The sequence below is a fragment of the Oncorhynchus kisutch genome, linkage group LG6, assembly GCF_002021735.2.
Source record: "Oncorhynchus kisutch isolate 150728-3 linkage group LG6, Okis_V2, whole genome shotgun sequence".
Classification (NCBI taxonomy): Eukaryota; Metazoa; Chordata; class Actinopteri; order Salmoniformes; family Salmonidae; genus Oncorhynchus; species Oncorhynchus kisutch.
Genome location: NC_034179.2, coordinates 10,023,191 through 10,039,998, shown reverse-complemented (window position 1 = coordinate 10,039,998; position 16,808 = coordinate 10,023,191). Strand labels below are relative to the sequence as shown.

At 43.4% G+C, this 16,808-nt stretch overlaps 1 protein-coding gene across 1 annotated transcript in view; it reads right to left on the bottom strand.

Annotated features, from left to right (window-relative positions):
• Window positions 1-14,776, bottom strand: part of ccbe1 (collagen and calcium binding EGF domains 1) — a 120,772-nt gene extending 105,996 nt beyond the window's left edge. Inside the window, 2 exon segments of the mRNA XM_031826127.1 lie at window positions 14,227-14,307; window positions 14,491-14,776. Of these exon segments, the coding sequence (XP_031681987.1) occupies window positions 14,227-14,307; window positions 14,491-14,597 (188 nt within the window). The 5' untranslated portion in view covers window positions 14,598-14,776.
• Window positions 14,777-16,808: the final 2,032 nt, after the last annotated feature.

The window sequence follows — 16,808 nt, the reverse complement described above, 5'->3', positions numbered from 1 at the left end:
GGATTGAGGTCAGGGCTTTGTGATGGCCACTCCAATACCTTGACTTTGTTGTCCTTATGCCATTTTGCCATAACTTTGGAAGTATGCTTGGGGTCATTGTTCATTTGGAAGACCCATTTGCGACCAAGCTTTATCTTCCTGACTGTCTTGAGATGTTGCTTCAATACATCCACATAATTTTACTTCTTCACGAGACATCTATTTTGTGAAGTGCACCAGTCCCTCCTGCAGCAAAACCCACAACATGATGCTGCCACCCCGTGCTTCACGGTTGGGATGGTGTTCCTCGGCTTGCAAGCATCCCCCTTTTTCCTCCAAACAGACCATAGGACATTTCTCTAAAAAGTACTATATTTGTCCCCATGTGCAGTTGCAAACCGTAGTCTGGCTTTTTTATGGCGGTTTTGGAGCAGTGGCTTCTTCCTGGCTGAGTGGCCTTTCAGGTTATGTCAATATAGGACTCGTTTCACTGTGGATATAGATACTTTTGTACCCGTTTCCTCCAGCATCTTCACAAGGTCCTTTGCTGTTGTTCTGGGATTGATTTGCACTTTTCGCACAAAAGTACGTTCATCTCTAGGAGAGAGAACGCATCTCCTTCCTGAGTGGTATGACGGCTGCGTGGTCCCATGGTGTTTATACTTGCGTACTATTATTTGTACAGATGAACGTGGTACCTTCAGGCGTTTGGAAATTGCTCCATGGATGAACCAGACTTGTGGAGGTCTACAATTTCCCCATGATGTCAAGCAAAGAAGCATTTAGTTTGAAGGTAGGCCTTGAAATACATCCACAGGTACACCTCCAATTGACTCCAAATTATGTCAATTAGCCTATCAGAAGATTCTAAAGCCATGACATCATTTTCTGGAATTTTTCAAGCTGTTTAGAGGCACAGTCAACTTAGTGTTTGTAAACTTCTGACCCACTGGAATTGTAGTGAATTATAAGTGAAATATTGATACAGTGAATTATAAGTGAAATAATCTGTCTGTAAACAATTATTTGTGTCATGCACAAAGTAAATGTCCTAACCGACTTGCCAAAACTATAGTTTGTTAACAAGAAATGGTTGAAAAACGAGTTTTAGTCACTCCAACCTAAGTGTATGTAAACTTCCGACTTCAACTGTATATACATCGACAGCTTCATTAGGAAGTGTGTTGATGAAATGTGTTGACCCATTTCCCAACCAAAAACCCTGGATGAACAGAGATATTCGTACCATGCTGAGAACCCGTACTGCAGCATTCAATGTCAGCAGAACGAACTCTGATGACTGGGTGAAGTGCGGCATGTACAAGACAAGCAGGTACGAGCTCCGTAAATCCATTAGGGATGCAAAAAGACAATACAGACTCCAACTTCAATTGATGTTCGACAACTCAGACGGGCGACGCATGTGGCAAGGACTACAGACTATCACGGACGACAAAAGCAAATCCAGCTGTGTGGTGCCCACCAACGCCTTCCTCCCAGATGAGCTTAACACATTTTACGCATGGTTTGAGGCAGACTATTCCCGAGCCATTCAGGAAGACTCTTGCTGCTCCAGACGACCAGGTGCTTTTCGCTCTTCAAGGCTGATGTGGGGAAAACTCTCAAAAGAGTGAATACTCACAAAGCCACCATCCAAGATGGCATCCCCGGCCGCATCCTCAGGGTGTGTGCTCACCTCGGTCATCATAAAGCACTTTGAGAGGCTGGTCATGGCCCACATTAAGGCCAACATACCAGCACACTGGACCCACTCCAATTCCCCTACCGCTCCTACAGAAACACAGAAGATGCCATTTCCATCGCTATTCACACGACCATAACACATCTGGACAAGAGAAACACCGATGTGAGAATGCTGTTCATTGACTACAGCATTCAACACTATTGTTCCCTCCAAGGTCATCACCAAGCTCAGAGCCCTGGGACTGGACACCACCCTATGCAACTGGATCCTGGACTTCCTGACAGGCAGACCACATGCTGTGAGGATTGGCAACAACACCACCTCCACACTGGGGCGCCCCATGGGTTCATCCTCAGTCATCTGCTGTATTCTCTGTTCACCCATCAAATTTGCTGATGACACCACGGTTGTAGGCCTGAAACAACAAGTCAATCAAATGTATTTATAAAGCCCTACATCAGCTGATGTCACAAAGTGCTGTACAGAAACCCAGCCTAAAACCCAAAACAGCAAGCAATGCAGGTGTAGAAGCATGGTGGCTAGGATCTCCCTAGAAAGGCCAGAACCTAGGAAGAAACCTAGAGAGGAACCAGGCTATGTGGGGTGGCCAGTCCTCTTCTGGCTGTGCCGGGTGGAGATTATAACAGAACATGGCCAAGATGTTCAAATGTTCATAAATGACCAGCATGGTCGTATAATAATAAGGCAGAACAGTTGAAACTGGAGCAGCAGCACGGTCAGATGGACTGGGGACAGCAAGGAGTCATCATGTCAGGTAGTCCTGGGGCATGGTCCTAGGGCTCAGGTCCTCCGAGAGAGATGTTCAAATGTTCATAGATGATGTTCAAGTCTATAGGGAGGAGGTAAGTGAACTGGCATTGTGGTGTCATGCCAATAACCTCTCAACATAAACAAAACAAAAGGAGTTGATTGTTGACTTCAGGAAGCAGATGAGGGGATATGACCCGATCCACATCAAAAATACTGCAGTAGAGAGAGTCACGAGTTTTAAGTTCCTCCACGTCCACATCACTGAGGACTTGACATGGACCAACAACACCACCACTCTGGTCAAGAGGGTCCAACAGCGTCTCTACTTCCCAACACGGATGAAGAAACTTGGCATGCCGCCCCGGCATTATGGCCTGGTACAGCTCCATCCAAGGTCCTCCAGCGGGTGGTGAAAACGGCCCAGTACATCACTGGGATCTTGCTCCCACTCATCAAGGACATCTACTGAAAACGGTCCCTGAGTAAGGCATGCAGCATAATCAAGGACCCTACACCCTAGCCATGAGCTGTTCACCTCCTTAACGCCGGGCAAACTGTATTTTGTGGGTTTACAGAGTTACAGCAGTTCTGCATGGAAGAGAGGGCCAAAATTCCTCCACAGCGACGTGAGATCAACAACTACAGGAACTGTTTGGTTGGAGTTGTTGCAGCTTGTAACGCTCTGGGTGTCGTGAGTGGGAAGTCAGGCGCAGAGAAACAGAGAGTTCAATATAGTGCTCTTTTAATGCAACAACGCCCCCCACCCCCACGAAACACTGGGTGCTCAAAACAAATGCCCGAGACACGGGGGACGAAAACTGTCCAGCAAACTCCACAAACATAAACCAACACGTTGGTCTACACCAAACACAAAGGTTACAATAATTAATCCCGCACAAAGAACCGGGCGGGCCGGCTGGTAAAGCGGGCCGGCTAATAAAGCCTAAACTAATTACAACAAACTCAAAACAGATGTAACCAATAAACACATAAGGAGGGGGAGAAAATAATCAGTGGCTGCTAGTAGGCCGGCGACGACGACCGCCGAGCGCCACCCGAACGGGATGGGGAGCCACCTTCGGTCGGAGTCGTGACACACCTAAAAGGTGGCATAAAATAGAGAACATTTGAAAAGGGGGCAAAGACTTTTCACGGCCACTGTGCAACATACAGTCATGCTACACACACATCACAACTGCTGCTACCAGACTTATTATACGGCTCAATTTATACACGGCCCCCATTCCACTCTTCCCCAATACATGTGTAAATATTGGACTACAAATTATGCGTTCCTGCATTACACTGATGCTAAAATGTCTATTCTACTGAGCCATTTACTTTATGTTCGTATTCTTATATTGTATAGTTTATTTTTGTTGCATTTTCCAGAAGAAACCTGTAAGTAAAGCATTTTGTTGGACGATGTGTACCAGGCGTATCCCATACGTACGACTAATGAAACATAAAAACTAGCTAAACACGTGCTAACAAAATAAATATCAGTATTAGCCGTTGTGAGAATGGAAACCATCATGTTAAGATATTGGACTGAACATTGACTGTATAGGGGGCTAGACCAAGGTATTTATCATTTTGAACTTGAATTGATTGTAACAATTTTCATCAGGAACCATCTGCTGCTTGTAGCTAATTTGAGTAAATCCTGTTTCTCTCCAAGTTAAGAGCTTTTGGGAAAGAGTGTTTTGAGTTTGTTCCATACTCATACGCTTAGTTCCTGGCTTAAAAAAGCAATTATGTGAACTATTTATTTATTCATTAGATACAGTTTTATTCCACTGAAGCTCAGATTAGAAAGAAGAAAAAAAACTAAACTTGAAATGATTTATCAATTCAACACACAGTTCGAGATTAATACATGAAAACATGCCTCCATTCACATTTTCAGTCACTACAGACGCTTCTAGACTCTTGTGTGAGTTTAGAATCAGAAAGACTCTCTTGTGAGACATTCATCTTGAGAATGGTGTTTAGAATAGAATAAAATATACAGCAAATTCATCACTGCTTCGCCTTAGGGTCTCATGGGGTAACAATTAAACACATGCGCACACTTCCTGTTACCCAATCGCTACATTTTGAGCTGCATACTTTTACCGTAGTTCGCCGTGACTGACTGCCATGAATGGTAGACTAATTCTAGAGAATTCAACTGACTGGTCGTTCCAAATAGGATGACAGCAGTAACATACATCAAGGTTTCCACTAATGAAAAAACATCTGGTCTGGATGTCTGTGACGGATATTAATCACTGGTAAATCGCCCAATATTTCTGTCTAACTCATAGTTACAATACACACACGCAGAGGTTTCCAAGGCTGTTTTAGGAAGAAATCAACAACACTCACCTCGATGGCATTTTAACATGCCTGATTTACAATGAAGACTCCTTACAAGGACTTATTGCAAAGAACCAATAGTGTAGAAACAAGGTTTCGACGAAGCCATTTCACTTTATTGAATGCATTAACTGCAATATTGCCACGTCTGTTTATGATATTTCAATGACAAAGAAGTTACTGCAAATAACGAACACCCCCCCCCCCCCCCCTGACATCATTGCACGCACGACAGAAGCACTTAATACGTACTTAATACGTACTGCCTTGTTTTCACCATGCTGCACGACGCTCCCCAGCTCAGCAACAACAACAATAACAACAGTGGCGCTGGGCGACCACTGGGCGACCACTGGGCGGCCAGTGGCGCTGTTTCTCTGTTTCTCCTTAATTCCGACTTTACATTTCTGAACATCTTGTGTCATTTCAGAATATTTAACTGTAAAACCGAGACTCAAATATTCTTTCAGTCATAGCCAAGGGAACAGACAATACATATGGTCGAAGGAAATGCAAAGAGAAACCAAGACCTTTCCTGCTCTATCCTCTGTCCCCTTCCCTGGCTAGATCCTTCATTGCACCGCTGTAATGGGTGGGATGACAATATGGGCCAGTTGACAACAGCAATCTCAGGGCTTTGTCTTGTTGACAGATGTTTGGAGTGAGTGTGTGTTTGATAGAGGGAGTAGGATTATTTCATGGCACTTAACACATATAATTGCGATTCAAAAATGCAAAAGCACGCATGAGTGTTATGTAAGACAAGAGGAGAGGTCCAGCAGACTTGAGCATAGAGAGAGAGGCAGAGAGAGAGAGGCAGAGAGAGAGAGGGATGCAGAGAGCGAGAGAGAGGCAGAGAGAGAGAGGCAGAGAGAGAGAGAGGCAGAGAGAGAGAGGCAGAGAGAGAGCGAGACAGAGGGAGAGAGAGGCAGAGAGAGAGAGGCAGAGAGAGAGAGGCAGAGAGAGAGCGAGGCAGAGGGAGAGAGAGGCAGAGAGAGAGAGAGAGGCAGAGAGAGAGGCAGAGAGAGAGAGAGAGAGAGAGAGGCAGAGAGAGAGAGACTGGGAGAGAGAGAGACTGGGAGTACTAAAGTAATAAATTCTGTCAATGAATGTATAACTATTGGCAAGGTGAAAGAGATCATGTTGTTTGACAGAGACTTATTATAAGTGATACATTTAACAGACATTCAGCAGTAAGCTAAGTGTTTGAACATTACCAGGCTTTAAAAACTAAAGCAATTGTAAATCCATTGGCGGAGATAGACAGTCACGACTCCTGCGGATAACAATATGTCAGTCAAGGACAGCCGATGGGGTAAAACACTTCATCAAGTTAGCATTGGTGCTGCCGCAATGTGTTACAACAGAATTCCAGAGAAAAACACTTGTCTCCATCAAGATGGCGCCGGAGAAGAAGGCAGACATTTTACAAGTTCCTATCCAGTTGTTTTTTGTTTGTTTGTTTGCATTGTTTGTAACTTATTTTGAACATAATATTGCTGCTACCGTATCTTATGACTGAAAATAACTTCTGGATATCAGAACTGTGATTACTCACCACGGACTGGCAGAATCGTTTTTTTCCTTTAACGAGTATGACGAGCCCGACATGAATGACAAACTGCTTTCCCGTGAAAGTGAAGAGAAGGCGTGAAGAGAAGGCAGAGAAAAAGGGGCCAGAGGGCAGGCTGCCTTCTGGGATTTCGTAGGCGATCGAATAAACCCCCACTGCCTTCCATTCTGCTAGCAAATGTGCAAACTTTGGAAAATAAAACCGATGACCTATGCGGAAGATTAAACTACCAACGGGTCATTCAAAACTGTAATATCTTATGTTTCACTGAGTTGTGGCTGAACGACGACATTATCAACATACAGCTGGCTGGTTATATGATGTACCGGCAGCATAGAACAGCGGCGTCTGGTAAGACAAGGGGAGCGGCAGACTATGTATTTTTGTAAATAACAGCTGGTGCACGATATCTAAGGAAGTCTCAAGGTTTTGCTCGTCTAAGATATAGTATCTCATGAGAAGCTGTAGACCACACTATCTACCAAGAGAGTTTTCATCTGTATTTTTCATAGCTGTCTTACATACCACCACAGACTGATGCTGACTGCACTCAGTGAGCTGTATTCCATGTGACTTGATCAATAAAAAAGGACTGTTTTTCTAGCACATATTGGAATATGTTCCGGGACTCCTCCGATGGCATTGAGGAGTACACCACATCAGTCATTGGCTTCATCAATAAGTGCATCGATGATGTCATCCCCACAGTGACCGTACGTACATCCCCTGCCCAGAAGTCATGGAAGCACAGCCAAGAGCTGCCCAGCGACACGAGCCTACTAGACGAGCTAAACTACTTCTATGCTCGCTTCGAGGCAAATAACACTGAAACATGCATGATAGCACCAGCTGTTCCAGAAGACTGTGTGATCACGCTCTCCGCAGCCAATGTGAGTAACACCTTTAAAAAGGTCAATGTTCACAAGGCTGCAGGGCCAAATGGATTACTGTGAGCATGTTTGAGCATGCGCTGACCAACTAGCAAGTATTTTCACTGACATTTTTAACCTCTCCCTGTCCAAGTCTGTAACACCAACATGTTTTAAGCAGACCACCATAGTCCCTGTGCGCAAGAACACTAAGGTAACCTGCCAAAATTACTACCGACCCGTAAACACCATTATCCACCATTATCCCAGAAACCATAGACCCACTCCAATTTGCATACCAGCCCAACAGATCCACAGATGATGCAATCTCTATTGCACTCCACTGCCCTTTCCCACATGGACAAAAGGAACGCGTGTGTGAATGCTATTCATTGACTACAGCTCAGAATTCAACACCATAGTGCCCTCAAAGCTCATCAATAAGATAAGGACCTCCCTCTGCAACTGGATCCTGGACTTCCTGACGGGCCCCCCCCCCCAGGGACTACAGGAAAAGGAGGGTCGAGCACGCCCCCATTCTCATCGAAGGGACTGTAGTGGAGCAGGTTGAGAGCTTCATGTCCCTTGGTGTCCACATCACCAACAAACTAACATGGTCCAAGGACACCAAGGCAGTCATGAAGAGGTCACATCACCAACAAACTAACATGGTCCAAACACACCAAGGCAGTCATGAAGAGGGCACATCACCAACAAACTAACATGGTCCAAGGACACCAAGGCAGTCATGAAGAGGGCACGACAAAGCATATTCCCCTTCAGGAGACTGAAAAGATCTGGCATGGGTCCTCAGGCCCCCAAAGGGTTCTACAGCGCACCATCGAGAGCATCCTGGTTGCATCACTGCCTGGTATGGCAACTGCTCGACCTCAAGGCACTACAGAGGTTAGTGCGTACGGCCCAGTACATCACTGGGGCACAGCTTTCTACCATCCAGGACCTCTATACCAGGTGGTGTCAGAGGAAGGCCCTAAGAATTGTCAACGACTCCAGCCACCCTAGCCATACACTGTTCTCTCTGCTACAGCACGACAAGCAGTACATGAGCGCCAAGTCTAGGTGCAAAAGGCTTCTAAACAGCTTCTACCCCCAAGCCATAAGACTCCTGAACGCCCAATCAAATGGCTCCCTGGACTATTTACATCCCCCCTCTTATACTCCGCTGCTACTCTCTGTTGTTATCATCTATGCATAGTCACTTTAATAACTCTGGAGTCTCCTTTTTCAACCACTCCACAAATTTCTTATTAACAAACTATAGTCTTGGCAAGTCAGTTAGGACAACTACTTTGTGCAAGACAGAAGTAATTTTTCCAACAATTGTTTACCGACAGATTACTTCACTGTATCACAATTCCAGTGGGTCAGAAGGTTACGTCTCAGCCTCCAGTATTTATGCTGCAGTAGTTTATGTGTCGGGGGGCTGGGGTCAGTTTGTTATATCTGGAGTACTTCTCCTGTCCTATTCGGTGTCCTGTGTGAATCTAAGTGTGCGTTCTCTAATTCTCTCCTTCTCTCTTTCTTTCTCTCTCTCGGAGGACCTGAGCCCTAGGACCATGCCCCAGGATTACCTGACATGATGACTCCTTGCTGTCCCCAGTCCACCTGGCCGTGCTGCTGCTCCAGTTTCAACTGTTCTGCCTTCTTATTATTCGAACATGCTGGTCATTTATGAACATTTGAACATCTTGGCCATGTTCTGTTATAATCTCCACCCGGCACAGCCAGAAGAGGACTGGCCACCCCACATATGCTCTCTCTAATTCTCTCTTTTTTTCTCTCTCTCGGAGGACCTGAGCCCTAGGACCATGCCCCAGGACTACCTGACATGATGACTCCTTGCTGTCCCCAGTCCATCTGACCGTGCTGCTGCTCCAGTTTCAACTGTTCTGCCTTATTATTATACGACCATGCTGGTCATTTATGAACATTTGAACATCTTGGCCATGTTCTGTTATAATCTCCACCCGGCACAGCCAGAAGAGGACTGGCCACCCCACATAGCCTGGTTCCTCTCTAGGTTTCTTCCTAGGTTTTGGCCTTTCTAGGGAGTTTTTCCTAGCCACCGTGCTTCTACACCTGCATTGCTTGCTGTTTGGGGTTTTAGGCTGGGTTTCTGTACAGCACTTTGAGATATCAGCTGATGTACGAAGGGCTATATAAATACATTTGATTTGATTTGATTTGACGTACACTAAGTTGACTGTGCCTTTAAACAGCTTGGAAAATTTCAGAAAATAATGTCATGGCTTTAGAAGCATCTGATAGGCTAATTGACTAAATGAGTGTATGTAAACTTCTGACCCACTGGGAATGTGATAAATAAAAGCTGAAATAAATCATTATCTCTACTATTATTCTGACATTTCACATTCTTACAATTAAGTGGTGATCCTAACTGACCAAAGACAGGGAATTTTTACAAGGATTAAATGTCAGGAATTGTGAAAAACTGAGTTTAAATGTATTTGGCTAAGGTGTGTGTAAACTTCCAACTTCAACTGTACAGTCTTGCCCAAAAGTTGAGAATGACACAAATATTAATTTTCAAAGTTTGCTGCTTCAGTGTCTTTAGATATTTTTTGTCAGATGTTACTATGGAATACTGAAGTATAATTACAAGCATTTCATAAGTGTCAAAGGCTTTTATTGTCAATTACATGAAGTTGATGCAAAGAGTCAATATTTGCAGTGTTGACCCTTCTTTTTCAAGACCTCTGCAATCTGCCCTGGCATGCTGTCAATTAACTTCTGGGCCACATCCTGACTGATGGCAGCCCATTCTTGCATAATCAATGCATGGAGTTTGTCAGAATTTGTGGGGTTTTGTTTGTCCACTTGCCTCTTGAGGATTGACCACAAGTTCTCAATGGGATTAAGGTCTGGGGAGTTTCCTGGCCATGGACCCAAAATATCTATGTTTTGTTCCCCGAGCCACTTAGTTATCACTTTTGCCTTATGGCAAAAGTCCTGTGAGACCATTGGTCTCAATGGTCTCACAGGACTGACGGTAGCGCTCACCTTGTCGTCTCCGGACAAGCTTTTTTCCAGATGCCCCAAACAATCAAAAAGGGGATTCATCAGAGAAAAGGACTTTGCCCCAGTCCTCAGCAGTCCAATCCCTGTACCTTTTGCAGAATATCAGTCCTGATGTTTTTCCTGGAGAGAAGTGGCTTCTTTGCTGCCTTTCTGGACACCAGGCCATCCTCCAAAAGTCTTCGCCTCACTGTGCATGCAGATGCAGTCACACCTGCCTGCTGCCATTCCGGAGCAAGCTCTGTACTGGTGGTGCCCCGATCCTACAGCTAAATCAACTTTAGGAGATGGTCCTGGCGCTTGCTGGACTTTCTTGGGCGCCGTGAAGCCTTCTTCACAAAAATTGAACCGCTCTCCTTGAAGTTCTTGATGATCTGATAAATGGCAAATTTATGTGCAATTACTGGCAGCAATATCCTTGCCTGTGAAGCTCTTTTAGTGCAAAGCAATGATAACGGCACTTGTTTCCTTGCAGGTAAACATGGTTGACAGAGGAATAACAATGAATCCAAGCACAACCCTCCTTTTGAAGCTTCCAGTCTGTTTTTCAAACTCAATCAGCATGACAGAGTGATCTCCAGCCTTGTCCTCATCAACACTCACACCTGTGTTAACGAGAGAATCACTGACATGATGTCAGCTGGTCCTTTTGTGGCAGGGCTGAAATGCAGTGGAAATGTTTTTGGGGGGGATTCAGTTCATTTGCATGGCAAAGAGGGACTTTGCAATTAATTGCAATTCATCTGATCACTCTTCATAACATTCTGGAGTATATGCAAATTGCCATCATACAAACTGAGGCAGCAGACTTTGTGAAAATTAATATTTGTGTCATTTTCAAAACTTTTAGCCACGACTGTACATGTACATAGTACCTCGGCTAAGGTCATGTGACCCCGCACATTGCCCCCGCACATCTCGCTATTGTTATTTTACTGTTGCTCTTTAATTACTTGTTACTTTTATTTATTATTCTTATTTTTTTTATTAAACTGCATTGTTTGTTAGGGGCTAGTAAGTAAACATTTCACTGTAAGGTGTATTTTGCACATATACATTTGATTTGATTGGAAAAGCAGCCAGATAAAAGCACTTGTCTGTAAACACAACTTTTTATTATGAAGAGATCATTAAAATAGTTTTGTGGAGATGATTTAGTGTTCAGGTCAGATGAAGTGCGTAGTCCTCTAGGGGGTCATCGCTGTCTTGCGAGTAGAGAAGAGGAGAAACATTTTGGAGAAGACAAGAGGACAGGCAGTGGAGGAGAGGATTCATTTTGGGGGGAAATTATAGAATCCACACACAGAGTTTCAGGCGGGGGGGGGGGGTAGAAGACGAGGAGAGGAGAAAAATGTTGGAAAAGATAGCAAAGTTACAGGGGGAGAGGATGAGGAAAAACATGTTGAAGCTATCCACAGAGTTGCAGGAGGAGAGGACGAGGGGGAGGAAAATGAGTGGAGAGAAGGAGGGGAGAAACTCGTTGAAAATAACCACAGACCTGCAAGGGGGTAGATAACGAGGACAAGGACAGGAGAAGAATGTTGGAGAAGATATCCTTATGCATGTTACTGATTCTATGGCCTTAAGTCCGTTTAGAGTAAACTAACGGATTTACCCAGGAATGCCTCGGCTTAGGAGGGGAGGAGAGGTTAGGAGAGGAGAAAGAGGAGAAGGGATACGAGCAGGACAACAAACTGCTTGAGACCACCATCAATATTTGGAAGAACAACAAATCAACAATTACACACGCCACATATCAATTAAGTGTGACTGTCGCAGGGCTGGAAGCACTCTGTTTCTCCTCTCTCGGGCCTAGTTGTATGCAGACAGAGCTCTCCCGCGGAAGATGGCTAGAAGCTAGCTGTATGCAGACAGAGCTCTCCCGCGGAAGATGGCTAGAAGCTAGCTGTAGGCTAGACAGAGCTCTCCCGCGGAAGACGGCTAGAAGCTAGCTGTAGGCTAGACACAGCTCTCAAGCAGAAGACGGCTAGCAGCTAGCTGTAGGCTAGACAGAGCTCTCCCGCGGAAGACGGCTAGAAGCTAACTGTAGGCTAGACAGAGCTCTCCCGTGGAAGACGGCTAGAAGCTAGCTGTAGGCTAGACAGAGCTCTCCCGTGGAAGACGGCTAGCAGCTAGCTGTAGGCTAGACAGAGCTCTCCCGCGGAAGACAGCTAGCAGCTAGCTGTAGGCTAGACAGAGCTCTCCCGCGGAAGACGGCTAGCAGCTAGCTGTAGGCTAGACAGAGCTCTCCCGCGGAAGACGGCTAGCAGCTAGCTGTAGGCTAGACAGTGTATGCAATAAATCAAGTTAATGTAATCTTTACCTTGTGTATTCTCAAATCTATACCTCCTGTATTTTCAAATCTATTTAGGAAAGTCATAAACAAAAGTCTATTTAAGTACACTAAGTAGCACAGATATAATGGAAGGGTCCAAACAAGCTCTTCCTAGTAGTCTCACCTATCTGTTATAGTTGTCAGACACTGTTTCAGATCTGTCGTTACCATCCTTTTTCCAGAATAACATTTATTGGTAGATGTATTTGCCAATAAAACATAGCAGCACCTAATGAATCTTTCTTTTTTTCTCCAACAGACACTCAATCCAAATTCCATCACTGTAAGAGTCCAACTGTTACACACAAAAAAAAACAGGCATGTTCCGTTTAAACATGCCTCAGTCATTCCTATGCGAGATAGAGAGACAGGGTCAAGTTAGCCCATGGTGCGTATTAGTAGAGCCCACAACCATGAGTTAAGATGTAAAAGACAGATTCTTACGAAAGGGAAGAAATACCAACTAAAATTGGCGATAAACTCTTGAGCAATGCCTGGCATGACGATGGAGAGACATCCTACACACATTTCAACACAGTGAGAGAGCTGATAGGCAGCCTATCATGTGGTAACTTGTTACAATGCAGGTGGACTGAAATGCACCCAGCTGCCTCAGATACATAGGCACATTTCTATCCTCCTGTAACACCAGCCTTTCTCTCGTTAGTTAAATGAACAACGTATGAAGACAACAGTGAGTCTAAGCAATAACCATCAACCACAGTAATCATTTAAAGACCACATCACAAACAGGGGGCTGAAATAACATGATGAAGTTACGTGTGTGTCATTCCCCGCCAGTGCCAGACAGGAAATGCAGCAGAGTAATGAGTCTCTCACGGTTATGGACAGACACCCGTTGCAAAGGGGTTCAGTTTTAGATGGATGCACTGTGTTTTGTTAGAAGGTAAATCTATCTAATCCGTGTGTTGACCTATTACAATGTAATTACATCATTGACTTTCCAATCATTATTGACACATTGCCCAATACCATTACATGAAAGCAATTAGACAAATTATAGGTTTATTTCAACCACCTACACTTCTGCTATAGGAAAAACTACGAAGAATATCTAGACATCTTTTGGTGTATTTATCTGTTTATGGTAAATGATGTCTACCTTACATGATGTATCATTCAATATTTTTGCCAATATGGTTAATCAATTCAAAAAAGCATCGTCTATCCCATGAAACCTTTACAACTCTGGTCACTGAAGGTTTGTTCCCAAATGCTATATAGGCTAGGATCATTGATGACAATATGATTGATAAAGTATGGTTCCAATTTCATTTGCTCTCTTGAACCTACTGTATCCTTTGGAATGACTTCCATAGCAACAGTGAATCTATGGGTCATTATCAATTAAAACGTCACAAGTCTGGTCACTGAATGTTTGTGATATGCAGCATCACAGCAGCAAAACAACTAGCCTATATATTATATTATTTGACCCCCCCCCCCCCCCCCCACACACACAAAGGCAATTATAATTTAGTACCGTAATCTCAGCTCACAAGAGAGAATAATATTCTACATTGCAATGGAATATTAGAAACTTAAATAAGCCTACCTGTAACAAGTTGTCACCTCTCCAGTTGGTTTTAAGCAAGGATATTTGGTTGTGGCAATCTTATTCTCAGAACAGACTTCACTGTAAAATAATAACATTAGGCTATTAATGCACGTCCTTCAGGATAAATAATATACAACCTACCACAATATAACCCAGGTATCCCGTACAATGTTTCTCTTGATATCTACAGCACCGTGCGTAATGTCAAATCCAAACCCATCAAAAAAATACCCAGGGCGCGCGACGCGTGGTATAGCCTACCTGTTCGCATCATCCTGATGCTCCCTATAAGTCCACTGCAAACTTCGTGAGAAGAAGAGAAACATCATAAGAATCCTCAGAAGAGTCCCGCTGCCTTTTACATTCATTTCCCCTGGTCAAGTCTGAGTCGCATTCAGTCCCAAACACCTGTATCATTCCTGTAACCGAAGCAATTATTGTAGAGTTGAAGAGTGAATGGAAACTTGAAGTGATTGGACATTTCCAGCTGCTCTCGCGTCAAGTTAATAGGCTATCCCAAACTGATGACTATTTCCTCTGTCCCTCCCACCGCTGACTTTTAGAGTATGTCTATGAATTCGCCAGGCGCTTACTTTCATATGAACTGAGCATCAATTAACACTAAACTTCTCTGCTGTTTATTTGACACACGACGAACGCTTGATAGACTGAGGAAGTGTGTAGTGTTTGCGAGTCAAACTTTTGTCATGTTTATTTTCTTCCAAGAAAACCAGTTAAAATAACTGAAATGATTAATAACGGTCTCAGAGGATAGCATTTTGCGTATTGTCACAATTTTCGTTGAATCCTGGGCTGAAATTAAACAATAGCTGTTGCTGACATCCCAAATGCTATATATGATATGATCATTGATATGATCATTGATGAAATGAAATTGATAAAGTATGGTTACGTATAATTTACTCTCTTGAACGTACCCTTTGGAATCTATAGGTCATTACCATTCAAATGTAACAATAAGGTGCAGAGTGTTCGATTTGCCCAGCCTGGTCTCATAGACTATACATAACATAGTAAATGTAAATCCAGGACACTCAAATGAGTATGATATGTTATGTTTGGTATGGTTACATATGATATAAGGTCACTTAAGGCAAAAGCAAAAGAAGGGTGGGTAGTTGGTCGGGGTAGATGAGTGGGAAAATAACGTGAATGTCTAGGAACCCAAAGGTTGCTGGTTCCACTCTTAGCAAGGCTATTTAGCTACTACTTTTTTAGCTAGTAACATATACAAATTATAATTAGTGTCTCAAATATGCCTACAGAATAATACAAAATGTTCTGAGACCACATTGCAGAGCCTGCTGGGGGGCAAGGAGACCCCAGCTATGCTAAAACCATGCCGTTTACAGGGGATTGTTAGGTAAATGTAAACTATTTGTTTGTAATATCATCGTCACCTCTTGAAGAGCATAGCCAGGACTACACATTTCCAATTATTCCACGCAAAACAAAACACATGCACACATGTAGCTCCATCATCGGTTATTCAGCAAGTAACTGCATGATTTTATATGATCAGCAAACATAAACTGATCCTGTCATTTCAATACTGCCCACCATTTATTTGGATATTTTAGTGATATAAAATTAAAAAGGGAACTACATCTGACAAGTGTGAGTAGTTTGGGTTTATTTCCAATCCGTTGTGGGCTCTGCCTGTCAAGCAGCAAAAGGGGCTCATTTGCCAATGTACTGTTAGCTGATGATGTTTACTTTACAAGCTAACGGTAGAAACGTTGTACAGTTGGCTAAACATAGCGGTACAGAAAGTAGAACTAATGTACTGTTAGCTGATGATGTTTACTTTACAAGCTAACGGTAGAAACGTTGTACAGTTGGCTAAACATAGCGGTACAGAAAGTAGAACTAATGTACTGTTAGCTGATGATGTTTACTTTACAAGCTAACGGTAGAAACGTTGTACAGTTGGCTAAACATAGCGGTACAGAAAGTAGAACTAATGTACTGTTAGCTGATGATGTTTACTTTACAAGCTAACGGTAGAAACGTTGTACAGTTGGCTAAACATAGCGGTACAGAAAGTAGAACTAATGTACTTTTTCTCCAACCAACCTAGCGAAGTTAGCTAACATTATAGCCCGTTTTCAACATTGTTTTTAGTGTATGGTCACGATTGCTGACAGGCATGATAGGCTACATTGATTGATGGACCATATCAAATTGGCTAGTTAGATAATAACAGATCACATCAATAAGGCTAGTTAACAAGCTAACTTTCAGGAGATTAACTAGATGGCTATATATCCAGGTATTGTTTGATTTGATTGCCATCTATAGTGTTGATGACAGTAGTCCAACTTTACCAGGAGACGGACTTGCCAATGTCAAGCCCTTTACAGGGACAAATATCATAGCTAAGCAAGGCTAGCTTAAACCCCCGTATGATAGGCCAAATGAATAGCTGTAGCTAGATCAACGCTACACTAGGATGTGCTGCCCAGCCCATTGTTTTTTTTTTCTTCTTTTTTTCCTATAGTGAATATTGCGTTGAAGATCTGCCGTTGTTTCAAAGGTACAAATTCAACATTTTATAC